General features: G+C 50.7%; 1 protein-coding gene across 2 annotated transcripts in view; it reads left to right on the top strand.

Annotated features, from left to right (window-relative positions):
* The first annotated feature begins 589 nt into the window (after window positions 1-589).
* Window positions 590-14,270, top strand: part of LOC129693867 (butyrophilin subfamily 2 member A1-like) — a 32,022-nt gene continuing 18,341 nt past the window's right edge. Inside the window, exons 1-7 of one of the 2 annotated variants that reach the window (XM_055630612.1) lie at window positions 590-833; window positions 1,458-1,547; window positions 3,542-3,630; window positions 6,241-6,603; window positions 8,278-8,562; window positions 11,041-11,160; window positions 13,140-13,166. In XM_055630612.1, coding sequence (XP_055486587.1) covers window positions 3,579-3,630; window positions 6,241-6,603; window positions 8,278-8,562; window positions 11,041-11,160; window positions 13,140-13,166 — 847 coding nt within the window. In that variant the 5' untranslated portion in view covers window positions 590-833; window positions 1,458-1,547; window positions 3,542-3,578. The remainder of the gene's footprint in view (window positions 834-1,457; window positions 1,548-3,541; window positions 3,631-6,240; window positions 6,604-8,277; window positions 8,563-11,040; window positions 11,161-13,139; window positions 13,167-14,270) is intronic. The other variant, XM_055630611.1, reaches the window with a different exon arrangement.

Here is a 14,270-nt window from a genome sequence, read left to right as displayed (position 1 = left end):
AAGAGATTGGGGCGGGGAGAGGGAGGGAGAGATCGAGAAGGGGGAGGAGAAGGGATAGAGAGAGAAGGGGGGAGGAGAAGGGATAGAGAGAGAAGGGGGGAGGAGAAGGGATAGAGAGAGAAGGGGGAGGAGAAGGGATAGAGAGAGAAGGGGGAGGAGAAGGGATAGAGAGAGAAGGGGGAGGAGAAGGGATAGAGAGAGAAGGGGGAGGAGAAGGGATAGAGAGAGAAGGGGGAGGAGAAGAGCTTAGGGCAGAGAGAGGGAGAGAGGGAGAGGGAGAGATCGAGAAGGGGGAGGAGAAGGGATAGAGAGAGAAGGGGGAAGACAAGAGATTGGGGCAGAGAGAGGGAGAGAGCGGGAGGGAGAGATCGAGAAGGGGGGGGAGAAGGGATAGAGAGAGAAGGGGGAGGAGAAGGGGTAGAGAGAGAAGGGGGGAAGACAAGAGAGATTGGGGCAGAGAGAGAGAGAGAGAGCGGGAGGGAGAGATCGAGAAGGGGGAGGAGAAGGGATAGAGAGAGAAGGGGGGAGGACAAGAGATTAGGGCAGAGAGAGGGGGGGTTGAGAGGGAGAAGGGAGTGTGTGTGTGTGAGAGAGAGAGGGAGGGAGATGCAGAGACAGGCAGGCAGGATGTGCTTCAGAGCAAAGATCTGTGGTTCAGAGATACGTTCCCTGCCGTAAGTCGGGGCGGGGTGAGCGGAGTTTGCTCCAGTCAGTAGCAACTGGGCCAAAGTGACGCGTTTAACAAAGTGAAAGTCCCTGGCGATCGCTGAGAGGGAGCGGCCTCCGCGTTGTGCCGCTGTTGCTGTCTGTCTGTCTGTCTGTCCCGGGACGCGGTGAGTCCACGGTCTCTCCCCCCTGGTCAGGGTTTGTGTTGGGGGCGAGGGAGGGAGGGAGACGGCTCAGGGGGGTCCGGCTAGCAGGGAGTGTTACACCAAATTGTGAGGCGAATCCAACGCGGAAACAGACCCTTCGGCCCGGCTTGTCCATGCCCGCACAAGGGTGTAGCCCAGCGGGACAGCGCAGGCGCCTCGGGAGGGAGTTTTCGGGTCGAGACCCTTCTTCAGACCCCCAAATATCACCCATTCCTCCCCCCACACACCATGGCCTATCCCGCTGAGTTACTCCAGCACTCTGTGAAACATCACCTATCCATGTTCTCCAGAGATGCTGCCTGACCTGCTGAGTTACTCCAGCACTCTGTGAAACGTCACCTATCCATGTTCTCCACAGATGCTGCCTGACCCGCTGAGTTACTCCAGCACTCTGTGAAACGTCACCTATCCATGTTCTCCAGAGATGCTTCCTGACCCGCTGAGTTACTCCAGCACTCTGTGTATTTTTGTGTTATACATTTTTGCCTCCACCACAGTGAGGAGGTGTTTGGGGGACTCACTGTGGTGGATGTTAATTTGTGTTTATTGTTGTTTATTATTGTATCATTGTATGTATGACTGCAGGCACAACATTTCGTTCAGACCGTAAGGTCTGAATGACAATAAAGGAAATTCAATTCAATAACCACTTCCTGGTTTGGACAAAAAAAAGAGGTGAGAATTATCACGCACCTTCTGTCTTTTCATCTCTGCTTTTTGTCCGACCATCTGCCTCTTACCTGTCACCTCTCCTCACCTGTATCACTCGACAAGATGTGTCCCTCTCGCCTGTTTTTTTCCTCTCCCCTCTCCCCCCCCTCGAAGGGCCGAATGGCCTACTCCCGCACCTAATGTCTATTGTCCACAGGGCCATAACATCCACAGAACATCAATAGCCAACATGTGCAGCAGTAGGCCATTCGGCCCTTCGAACCAGCACCGCCATTCACAGTGATCACAGCTGATCATCCACACTCAGTACCCCGTTCCTGCCTTCTCCCCATATCCCCTGACTCCACTATCTTTAAGAGCCCTATCTAGCTCTCTCTTGAAAGCATCCAGAGAAACGGCCTCCACCGCCCTCTGAGGCAGAGAATTCCACAGACTCACCACTCTCTGGGTGAATAAGGTTTTCCTCATCTCCGTTCTAAATGGCCTACCCCTTATTCTTAAACTGTGTGGCCCCTGGTTCTGGACTCCCCCAACATCAGGAACATGTTTCCTCTCTCTAGCGTGTCCAAACCCTTAATAATCTTATATGTTTCAATAAGATACCCTCTCATCCTTCTAAATTCCAGAGTGTACAAGCCCAGTTGCTCCATTCTTTCAACATATGACAGTCCCGGGAATTAACCTGGTGAACCTATGCTGCACTCCCTCAATAGCTAGAATGTCCTTCTTCAAATTTGGAGACCAAAACTACACACAATACTCAAGGTGTGGTCTCACTAGGGCCCTGTACAACTGCAGAAGGACCTCTTTGCTCCTATACTCAACTCCTCTTGTTATGAAGGCTTTCTTCACTGCCTGCTGTATCTGCATGCTTCAAGTGCTGCTGGAAAGTGTAGGAAGGAACTGCAGATGCTGGTTTAAACTGTAGACTGCTGGAGTAACTCAGCGGGACAGGCAGCATCTCTGTAGAGAAGGAATGGGTGACATTTCAGGTCGAGACCCTTCTGCTGTAAGGTCATCAACTCGGTGAAAGACTCATTGGGGACAATTTCCAATTTTACCCAAGTCAATTAATCTGTGGACCTGAGTGTTTTTGGAGATTGGGAGGAAACCAGAGCACCTGGAGAAAACCCACGCAGGTCACGGGGAGAACGTGCAAACTCCCACCTGCAGGAATTGGTGGACTGGTGGGATTTCTTTCTTGGTTCTCCAAAATATTCCAAATGGAATTTAAACTGTGGAGGTGGTGAAGGGAGGGCTTGAGCCAGAAAGGGTTATTGGGAAGAAAGAGCTACTTTAAATTTAGTTGCATCTGGTTGGGTAACTATAGTTGGGTGGAGATTATTCCATGTTTTAATTGTGCGGGGGAAGAACGAATTGCTGTACACGTCTGTCTTTGTAGCTGGGATCACAAATTGGATGGAATGCCCTCGTCTGCTCCTAATTGGTTTGGGTTTGGTGTAGATCTTGTAATCTATGTCGATCTGACCATTTAACATTTTGTAAAAACAGGTCAAACGGTGAGCTTCATGTCTGTCTGTCTTGGAGAGGGTTCCACCCTGACCAGAGAATTCAGAAGTTTGGTGACACTCGCTTCTCTCTCATAGGCGTTAGTAACAAATCGAGCTGCCTTTCTTTGGACATGTTCAATGGAAGAAATGTTTTTATTTGTGTATGGGTCCCATGCTGCAACTGCGTAGTCCAAATGATGTCTAACGAGGGTGAAGTATAGCTTCTCCTCGACAGAAGTTGAACAATGGTGAACGTTGCACCTCAGGAAGTTTAGGGCACCTGTTGCTTTCACCGTTGCATGATGAGTCTGACTATTCCAACGCAGATCATTCTGCAATTTGATGCCAAGATACTTGGTTTGTTTGGATTCTTCAAGGGTGACACCAAGTATATTGTAAGATGTTTCGCTGTCCTTGGAGCCAGCATGGACTGTGTGGGCCGAACAGCCTCCTTCTAGGTCATAATATATCAAATTTGTCTTTCAGGAAGCCTGGACTCGTCAGGGCCATTTAGTGGGAGCGGATGGAGTCCTGGACACTGGCCCTGGTCCTTGTGATTAAAGCCACACTAGCTGGTGAGGAGAGATACACTGTTCTCTACACGCCTCTCTCTCTCTCTCTCTCTCTCTCTCCTCTGTCTCTCTCTCTCTCTCTCTCCCCCCCACCCCCCCCCCCCCCCCCCGCCTCTTCTCTCTTCCCCTCCCCTCCTCTCCCTCTCACCCCCATTTACCACCTGTCCTTCTCACCCTGCTACACCTGGCAGAAACAAGGAACTGCAGATGCTGTTTTACAAAAAAAAAGACACAGAGTCCAGGAGTAACTCAGCGGATCAGGCAGCATGTTTGCAGAGTATGGACAGGTGTCGTTGTGGGTCCATGTTCTCCAGAGATGCTGCCTGACCCGCTGAGTTACTCCAGCACTCTGTGAAACGTCACCTATCCATGTTCTCCAGAGATGCTGCCTGACCCGCTGAGTTACTCCAGCACTCTGTGAAACGTCACCTATCCATGTTCTCCACAGATGCTGCTGCACCCGCTGAGTTACTCCAGCACTCTGTGAAACATCACCTATCCATGTTCTCCACAGATGCTGCCTGACCCGCTGAGTTACTCCAGCGCTCTGTGAAACGTCACCTATCCATGTTCTCCACAGATGCTGCCACCCGCTGAGTTACTCCACACTCTGTGAAACGTCACCTATCCATGTTTCTCCACAGATGCTGCCTGACCCGCTGAATTACTCCAGCACTCTGTGAAACGTCACCTATCCATGTTCTCCACAGATGCTGCCTGACCCGCTGAGTTACTCTGTGTCTTTGTCTCGGTTTCGTTTATAGTTGCCGTGGGTACTGTGGTACAGTGGAAAGCTTTTTGTTTTGGCAGTAGAAAGACTATACATGATTACAATCGAGCCGTCCACAGTGTACAGATACAGGATAAAGGGAATAACGTTTAGTGCAAGATAAAGTCTAAGGATAGTCCGAGGGTCTCCAATGAGGTAGATGGGAGGTCAGGACCGCTCTCTAGTTGGTGAGAGGACGGTTCAGTTGCCTGATAACAGCCGGGAAGAAACTGTCCCTGGATCTGGAGGTGTGTGCGTTCGATTTCACACTTCTGTACCTCTTGCCAGATGGGAGAGGGGAGAAGAGGGAGTGACCGGGGGTGAGACTGGCCCTTGATGATGCTGCTGGCCTTGCCGAGGCAGCGTGTAGCTTTTAAGTGTGTAACATTTAGAATATTGTGTTCAGTTCCGGGCACCGTGTTATAGGAAAGATATTGTCAAGGTTGAAAGGGTTCAGAGAAGATTTACGAGGATGTTGCCAGGACTAGAGGGTGTGAGCTACAGGGAGAGGTTGAGTAGGCTGGGTCTCTATTCCATGGAGCGCAGGAGGATGAGGGGAGATCTTATAGAGGTGTACAAAATCATGAGAGGAATAGATTGGGTAAAATCTTTTACCCAGAGTAGGGGAATCGAGGACCAGAGGACATGGGTTCAAGGTGAAGGGGAAAAGATTTAATAGGAATCCGAGGGGTAACTTTTTCACACAGAGGGTGGTGGGTGTATGGAACGAGCTGCTGGAGGAGGTAGTTGAGGCTGGGACTATCCCAACGTTTAAGAAACAGTTGGACAGGTACATGGATAAGACAGGTTTGGAGGGAAATGGACCAAGCGCAGGCAGGTGGGACTAGTGTAGCTGGGACATGTTGGCCGGTGTGGGCAAGTTGGGCCGAGTTGAGAGTGTGGAGTTCTCTGCCTCAGAGGGCGGTGGGGGCCGGTTCTCTGGATGCTTTCAAGAGAGAGCTAGATATGGCTTAAAAATAGTGGAGTCAGAGGATATGGGGAGAAGGCAGGAACGGGGTACTGATTGTGGATGATCAGCCATGACCACATTGAATGGCGGTGCTGGCTCGAAGGACCAAATGGCCTCCTCCTGCACCTAATGCCTATTGTCTATTGTGTGGTCTCACTAGGCCCCTGTACAACTGTGGAAGGACATCTTAGCTCCTATACTCAACTCCTCTTGTTATGAAGGCCAACATGCGCAAAGCTGCACACAATACTCCAGGTGTGGTCTCACTAGGCCTCTGTATAACTGCAGAAGGACCTCTTTGCTCTTTCAGGTTTGGAGACCAAAACTGCACACAATACACCAGGTGTGGTCTCACTAGGGCCCTGTACAACTGCAGAAGGACCTCTTTGCTCCTAGACTCGACTCCTCTTGTTATGAAAGCCAACATGCTCAAAACTGCACACAATACTCCAGATGTGGTCTCACTAGGGCCCTGTACAACTGTAGAAGGATCTCTTAGATCCTATACTCCTCTTGTTATGAAGGCCAACATGCTCAAAACTGCACACAATACTCCAGGTGTGGTCTCACTAGGCCTCTGTATAACTGCAGAAGGACCTCTTTGCTCCTTATTACTCGACTCCTCTTGTTTTGAAGGCCAACATGCCAATACTCCAGGTGTGGTCTCACTAGGCCTCTGTATAACTGCAGAAGGACCTCTTTGCTCCTTATACTGGACTCCTCTTGTTATGAAGGCCAACATGCTCAAAACTGCACACAATACTCCAGGTGTGGTCTCACTAGGCCCCTGTACAACTGTAGAAGGGCCTCTTTGCTCCTTATACTGGACTCCTCTTGTTATGATGTTGTTTAATGTTCTGACCTGTTATTCCAGGTGCAGGGCACCAGTTTCTAGTGAGTGCTCCCCAGCTCCCTGTGTTGAGCAGGGTTGGGCGTGATGTGATCCTGGATTGCCAGCTGACACCCCCTCAGCCCGTGGACAAGATGGAGCTGCGCTGGATTAACGTGGCACAGAGCTACACCTCGCCCGTCCACGTATACAAGAATGGAGCAGACGACCTGACCCACCAAGCTGCAGCCTACCAGTATCGGACACAACTCTTCCCTGAGCTCATCCCACAGGGAAACCTCTCCCTCAGGCTGAAGGACGTTCGGCCCTCCGACCAGGGTCAGTACAAGTGCTTTGTGGTCTCCAACCTTGCCCAGAACGAGGACAAACTCACCTTGATCGTTGCAGGTAGGAGCTGGCTTCCTGCATATGACATATTGATGAAAGAATGGGCTTGTATTCTCTGCAATTTAGAAGGATGAGAGGGAAACTTTGAGATATTGGACACGCTAGAGGCAGGAAACATGTTCCCGATGTTGGGGGAGTCCAGAACCAGGGGCCACAGTTTAAGAATAAGGGGTCAGCCATTTAGAACGGAGACGAGGAAAAACTTTTTCACCATGAGAGTTGTGAATCTGTGGCAATCTCTGCCTCAGAGGGCGGTGGAGGCAGGTTCTCTGGATTGAGCTTTTAGGGCTCTTAAAGATAGCGGAGTCAGGGGATATGCGGAGAAGGCAGGAACGGGGAACTGATTGTTGTGAATTGTGAGTCTGTGGAATTCTCTGCCACAGAAGGCAGTGGCGGCCATTTCACTGGATGTTTTCAAGAGAGTTAGATTTAACTATTCGGGCTAATGGAATCAAGGGATATGGGGGAGAAGGCATGATCACATTGAATGGGAGGTGCTGGGTCGAAGGGCCGAATGGCCTATTCATGCACCTATTGTCTATTGTTTATTGTTTATTGAATCTGGAGGTATGTGTTTTCAAGCTTCTGTACTTCTTGTCAGAGGTGGGTAAGAGGGGTGAGTGGGTGGGGGTGGGGGGGGGGGGGGGGGGAGGGGATGAGGGGGAGGGGGGGGGGTAGAGAGGGTGGGGGAGGGTAGGGGACTAAAGACGGGATGAGTAGGATGAGAATCTTGCTTATGTTGGTGGCCATGCTGAGGTGATGTGAAGTGTAGATGGAGATATAGAGCTCTGCACTGTGTAAACAGACTCTTAGACATGTACATGGATAGAACAGGTTTCGAGGGATATAGGCAGGAGGGACTTGATAGAGGTCTTTAAAATGACGAGAGGGATAGACAGAGTTGACGTGGATAAGCTTTTTCCCATTGAGAGTAGGGAAGATTCAAACGAGAACATGATTTGAGAATTAAGGGACAGAAGTTTAGGGGTAACATGAGGGGGAACTTCTTTACTCAGATAGTGGTAGCTGTGTGGAATGAGCTTCCAGTGGAAGTGGTGGAGGCAGGTTCGATTTTATCATTTAAAAATAAATTGGATAGGTATATGGACGGGAAAGGAATGGAGGGTAATGGTCTGAGTGCAGGTAGATGGGATTAGGTGAGAGTAAGTGTTCGGCACAGACTAGAAGGGCCGAGATGGCCTGTTTCCATGCTGTAATTGTTATATGGTTCTACATGTTGGTTAGCATGGGCAAGTTGGGCTGAAGGGCCTGTTTCCGTGCTGTAATTGTGATATGGTTCTACATGTTGGGTAGCATGGGCAAGTTGGGCTGAAGGGCCTGTTTCCGTGCTGTGTGGTTATTTGGTTCTACATGTTGGTTAGCATGGGCAAGTTGGGCTGAAGGGCCTGTTTCAGTGCTGTAATTGTTATATGGTTCTACATGTTGGTTAGCATGGACAAGTTGGGCTGAAGGGCCTGTTTCCGTGCTGTAATTGTTATATGGTTCTACATGTTGGTTAGCATGGGCAAGTTGGGCTGAAGGGCCTGTTTCCGTGCTGTAATTGTTATTTGGTTCTACATGTTGGTTAGCATGGGCAAGTTGGGCTGAAGGGCCTGTTTCAGTGCTGTAATTGTTATATGGTTCTACATGTTGTCCATGTTGCTGTTGTTTCAGGCATCGGGGAGCAGCCTTGGATGGATGTGTCGGCCAACAGTGGGGTCGGCATCAGTGTGACCTGCCGCTCTAAGGGGTGGTTCCCGCGACCCATCGTCCAGTGGACCGGCGGAGACGGGGTCAACGAGACTGGCCGCGCGACAAACACCTTCCACGAGGACCGCCAGGGCCTGTATCAGGTTCAGAGCACAATCGTCCTGCCCCGGAGCTCGGGGAAGGCCCACTCATGCCTCATCCTCAACCAGGAGCTGGTGGAGTCCCAGCACACACGCCTGGAGATCGCAGGTGTGTCTCATAGATACATAGAACATTGGTGCAGGAAGAGGCCATTCGGCCCTTCGAGCCAGCACCACTATTCATTGTGATCATGGCTGATCGTCCCCAATCAATAACCCGTGCCTGCCTTCTCCCCATATCCCTTGACTCCACTAGCCCCTAGAGCTCTATCTAACTCTCTCTTAAATCCATCCAGTGACTTGGCCTCCACTGCCCTCTGTGCCAGGGAATTCCACAAATTCCCAACTCTCTGGGTGAAAATTTTTTTTCTCACCTCAGTCTTAAATGACCTCCCCTTTATTCTAAGACTGTGGCCCCTGGTTCTGGACTCGCCCAGCATTGGGAACATTTTTCCTTGCATCTAGCTTGTCCAGTCCTTTTATAATTTTATATGTTTCTATAAGATCCCCCCTCATCCTTCTAAACTCCAGTGAATACAAGCCTAGTCTTTTCAATCTTTCCTCATATGACAGTCCTGCCATCCCAGGGATCAATCTGGTGAACCTACGCTGCACTGCCTCAATCACAAGGATGTCCTTCCTCAAATTAGGAGACCAAAACTGTACACAATACTCCAGATGTGGTCTCACCAGAGCCCTATACAACTGCAGAAGAACCTCTTTACTCCTATACTGAAATCCTCTTGTTATGAAGGCCAACATTCCATTAGCTTTCTTCACTGCCTGCTGTACCTGCACGCCAACTTTCAGTGACCGGTGTACAAGGACTCCCAGGTCTCGCTGTACCTCCCCCTTACCTAACCTAACCCCACTGAGATAATAATCTGCCTCCTGTCTCCGTGCCCACGTACGGTTCGGGCAGGGTGCATTGTCCCGAGGCTCGCCAACGTTCCCACTCCCAAATAAGGGACAAAGGGTTAAACACGGGACAAATTCCCCACGGCAATCCGTTGGCCGACTGGGCGGTGTCTGGGTGAATGATGAGTTGGCCCCGGGTGCTGGACTGTACACAAAGCCCAGCCGGCGGGGCCAGCTGAGGAGTTTTGGCCCGGGGGCCACACGCACAGTCCGGTGCCCCGTCCAACTCATGAACCGATGATCGGCCGTGAGAAGGAGGGGTGGTGGTGGTGTGGGGGGTCAGCAAAGGTCCAAAGGTCGGACAGCTGGCCGGGCTGCCGACCTGACCGACGGGGTCACGGGCGAGGTGCTGCTGCTGCTGCTGCGCTCCATGGGCTGCACTACATCGGGACGGGGAGGATGAGGCTGCCCTGCCAGTTGGGGGGGGGGGAGGGGGGGGGGTCGAGATGCAATGGGACATCTACTAGCAGTGGGGGGAGAAGCTTTGTACACTCTATGCTGAGGCACTGAGTTGGGGAACAGGGACTGGGAGGGTGAGGTGGGGACAGATTTACAGAGAGAGTCTCGATCAAAGTGAAGTTGTGGTGGACAGGAGCAGGGAACAGGGAACGCATGGGCGAGAGTTTAGTTTCACTTTAGTTGTAGTTTAGTTTAAAATTTGTTTTAAAATTAGTGTTAGATTAGTTTTGGTTAGTTTTTGTGTTTTTTTTGTTTTTTTTTTAATTTAATTTTTATTAGAAGTACAAGAAGTTACAGTAATACACACCACATATATCTTATTACATTTGTTGTACCCCTTCATTTTTTGAGCTTTAAGAAAGATAGAAATAAAAGAAGTAAGGAAAGTGAGAAAGAGTTGTGAAGGTGCAGGAAAGTGTTGGGCCAAGAAAGCCCCTTAGAAAAGGAGTTAGAGAAGGAAGTTAAGAAATAGACCCTAGAAAAACGAGAAAGAAAAAGAAACAATCGCTCTATTATAAAAAACTGCAAAAAGGGATATACCAACCGTATTTTTCATCTCCCGTTACCAGATCCTGCCACCATTTATTTTTTAAATTACTGTTGCACGTTATGCTTGTAGTAAGTACATATTTTGGAAGTGGTCTGGTTAGTTTTACTTTAATAGGAGATTACTGCTAGGTTAGTGGTAGTTTAGACAGACAAAAAATGCTGGAGTAACTCAGTGGGTCAGGCAGCATCTGTGGAGAACATGGATAGGTGACGTTTCACAGAGTGCTGGAGTAACTCAGCGGGTCAGGCAGCATCTGTGGAGAACATGGATAGGTGACGTTTCACAGAGTGCTGGAGTAACTCAGCGGGTCAGGCAGCATCTGTGGAGAACATGGATAGGTGACGTTTCACAGAGTGCTGGAGTAACTCAGCGGGTCAGGCAGCATCTGTGGATAGAAGGAATGGGTGACGTTTCGGGCTGATCAGTCTGAAAAAGGGTCTCGACCCGAAACATCGCCCATTCCTTCTCTCCAGAGACACTGCCTGTCCCGCTGAAAATAGTTACTCCAGCATTTTGTGTCTATCTTCGATTTAAACCAGCATCTGCAGTTCTTTCCTACACACTAGTTGAGTTGAGTTTATTGCCAGGAGTATGGGGATGTAGTGAGCTGCTGCTGGTGTGTGTGTGGGTGTGTGATTCTCGGTCATGTCTCCTCTGTAGATGATTTGTTTCCTCGAACCTCGGGCTGGCTGGTGGCGTTCTGGATCCTGGTGGTGCTGGTGCTGGCAGCCATCGGCTTGGCTCTGTGGTTCTACCGCAGAAATCAGCAGCACATCCGCGGTGAGTAAAATCACCATCACACATAACGTGTCTGGAATATGTGGCGTGTAGTCTAGTAGTGAGTGTGGGACTGTCCCTGGTCACTACAGTGTTGTAATGAGCGTGCAACAGTGTCCCTGGTCACCACGTTCTTGTAGTGAATGTGAGAGTGTTCTTGCTCACCACAGTGTTGAGTTGTGAGTGTGGGACTGTCCCTGGTCACCACGGTGATGTAGTGAGTGTGCAACAGTGTCCCTGGTCACCATGGTCCTGTAGTGAGTGTGCAACAGTGTTCCTGCTCACCACAGTGTGCTCACCACAGTGTTGTTGAGTGTGGGACTGTCCTTGCTCACCACAGTTCTTGTTGTGAGTGTGCAACAGTGTCCCTGGCTCACCACGGTCCTGTAGTGAGTGTGGGACTGTGAGTGTGGGACGGTGCTGTGGTGTGTGTGGCACAGTGTCCGTGGTCACCATGGTGCTGGAGGGAGTGTGCAACAGTGTCCCTGCTCACCACAGTGTTGTTGTGAGCGTGCAACAGTGTCCCTGCTCACCACAGTGTTGTAGTGAGTGTGCAACAGTGTCCCTGGTCACCATGGTCCTGTAGTGAGTGTGCAACAGTGTCCCTGCTCACCATGGTCCTGTAGTGAGTGTGCAACAGTGTCTCTGCTCACCACAGTGTTGTTGTGAGTGTGCAACAGTGTCCCTGGTCACCACGGTCCTGTAGTGAGTGTGCAACAGTGTCCCTGCTCACCACGGTCCTGTAGTGAGTGTGCAACAGTGTCCCTGCTCACCACAGTGTTGTAGTGAGTGTGCAACAGTGTCCCTGCTCACCACAGTCCTGTAGTGAGTGTGCAACAGTGTCCCTGCTCACCACGGCCCTGTAGTGAGTGTGCAACAGTGTCCCTGCTCACCACGGTCCTGTAGTGAGTGTGCAACACTGTCTCTGCTCACCACAGTGTTGTTGTGAGTGTGGGACTGTCCCTGCTCACCATGGTCCTGTAATGAGTGTGCAACGGTGTCCCTGCTCACCACGGTCCTGTAGTGAGTGTGCAACACTGTCCCTGCTCACCACAGTGTTGTTGTGAGTGTGGGACAGTCCCTGTCCCTGGTCACCATGGTCCTGTAGTGAGTGTGCAACAGTGTCCCTGCTCACCATGGCCCTGTAGTGAGTGTGCAACTGTCCCTGCTCACCACGGTCCTGTAGTGAGTGTGCAACAGTGTCCCTGCTCACCACAGCCCTGTAGTGAGTGTGCAACAGTGTCCCTGCTCACCTGTAGTGAGTGTGCAACTGTCCTTGCTCGTGCCCTGTAGTGTGTGCAACAGTGTCCCTGCTCACCACAGCCCTGTAGTGAGTGTGCAACAGTGTCTCTGCTCACCACAGCCCTGTAGTGAGTGTGCAACAGTGTCTCTGCTCCCCACAGCCCTGTAGTGAGTGTGCAACAGTGTCCCTGCTCACCACAGCCCTGTAGTGAGTGTGCAACAGTGTCTCTGCTCACCACAGCCCTGTAGTGAGTGTGCAACAGTGTCCCTGCTCACCACAGCCCTGTAGTGAGTGTGCAACAGTGTCTCTGCTCACCACAGCCCTGTAGTGAGTGTGCAACAGTGTCCCTGCTCACCACAGCCCTGTAGTGAGTGTGCAACACTGTCTCTGCTCCCCATGACCCTGTAGTGAGTGTGCAAACGATCAGAACTGCCCTGTAGTGACAGCAACAGTGTCTCTACATAGAGTGTTGCCTGTAGTGTAGTGAGTGTGCAACAGTGTTCCTGCTCACCACAGTGTTGTAGTGAGTGTGGGACTGTCCTTGCTCACCACAGCCCTGTAGTGAGTGTGCAACAGTGTCCCTGCTCACCACAGCCCTGTAGTGAGTGTGCAACAGTGTCTCTGCTCACCACAGCCCTGTAGTGAGTGTGCAACAGTGTCTCTGCTCACCACAGGCAGCCATCTCTGTGTTCTATTCACTGTTTTCTCTACTGATGGAGTGTGTGTTTCGTTCTTGCAGCTTTGAAGAAATCGGCAGGGGCTCTGGGTGAGTGACATCTACATCCGCTCTCGTGCAAGAGATGTTTCCAGGCACAACAGTAGTGCAACGATAGAACTGCTTCCTCACAGCACCAGATACATAGACAATAGGTGTAGGAGTAGGCCATTCGGCCCTTCGAAACGTCACCTATCCATGTTCTCCACAGATGCTGCCTGACCCGCTGAGTTACTCCAGCACTCTGTGAAACGTCACCTATCCATGTTCTCCACAGATGCTGCCTGACCCGCTGAGTTACTCCAGCACTCTGTGAAACGTCACCTATCCATGTTCTCCACAGATGCTGCCTGACCCGCTGAGTTACTCCAGCACTCTGTGTCTGTCAATGGCTGTAAGCAAGCAGAAGGAAACCAGTTTACTGGCAGAATACTCACCAAACTCAGCCTCAAGCTTCTTATACTCTGCAAGAGAGAGGAGCGTTAGAGATAGATTGACTAATCTAGTCACACGAGTATAATCTGTCACATGGACTCGATGGAGGGCAGGAGAAGGGAGAAGTGGAACAAGGCAGTACAATGTGCAGGAAGGGATGGAGTAAGTGTGGGGAGGTGAATGTGTGAGGCAAAGTGTCTACCTTCGATTTTTCCAGCATCTGCAGTTCTTTCTTAAACATGATGCCAAGGCCATCTCTTATCTGCCTGTGTGCGATTCATATTAATAGACAATAGACAATAGGTGCAGGAGTAGAGGCCATTCGGCCCTTCCAGCCAGCACCGCCATTCACTGTGATCATGGCTGATCATCCACAATCAGTACCCCGTTCCTGCCTTCTCCCCATATCCCCTGACTCCGCTATCTTTAAGATCCCTATCTAACTCTGGGAGAGGGGGGAAGAGGGAGTGGCCGGGGTGAGACTGGTCCTTGATTTTGATGGTGGCCTGACTAATGGTGGTCATGGGATGATACAGTGTGGAAACAGGCCCTTCGGCCCAACTTGCCCACACTGGCCAACAATGTCCCAGGTACACTAGTCCCACCTGCCTGCACTTAGTCCATATTCCTCAAAACCTGTCCTATCCATGCACCTGTCTAACTGTTTCTTAAAAGTTGGGATAGTCCCAGCCCCATCTACCTCCTCTGGCAGCTTGTTAC

Source organism: Leucoraja erinacea, unplaced genomic scaffold (genome assembly GCF_028641065.1).
Source record: "Leucoraja erinacea ecotype New England unplaced genomic scaffold, Leri_hhj_1 Leri_451S, whole genome shotgun sequence".
Taxonomy (NCBI): Eukaryota; Metazoa; Chordata; class Chondrichthyes; order Rajiformes; family Rajidae; genus Leucoraja; species Leucoraja erinaceus.
The sequence above is the reverse complement of the archived record's forward strand: the minus strand, read 5'-3'. Positions and strand labels throughout refer to the sequence as shown.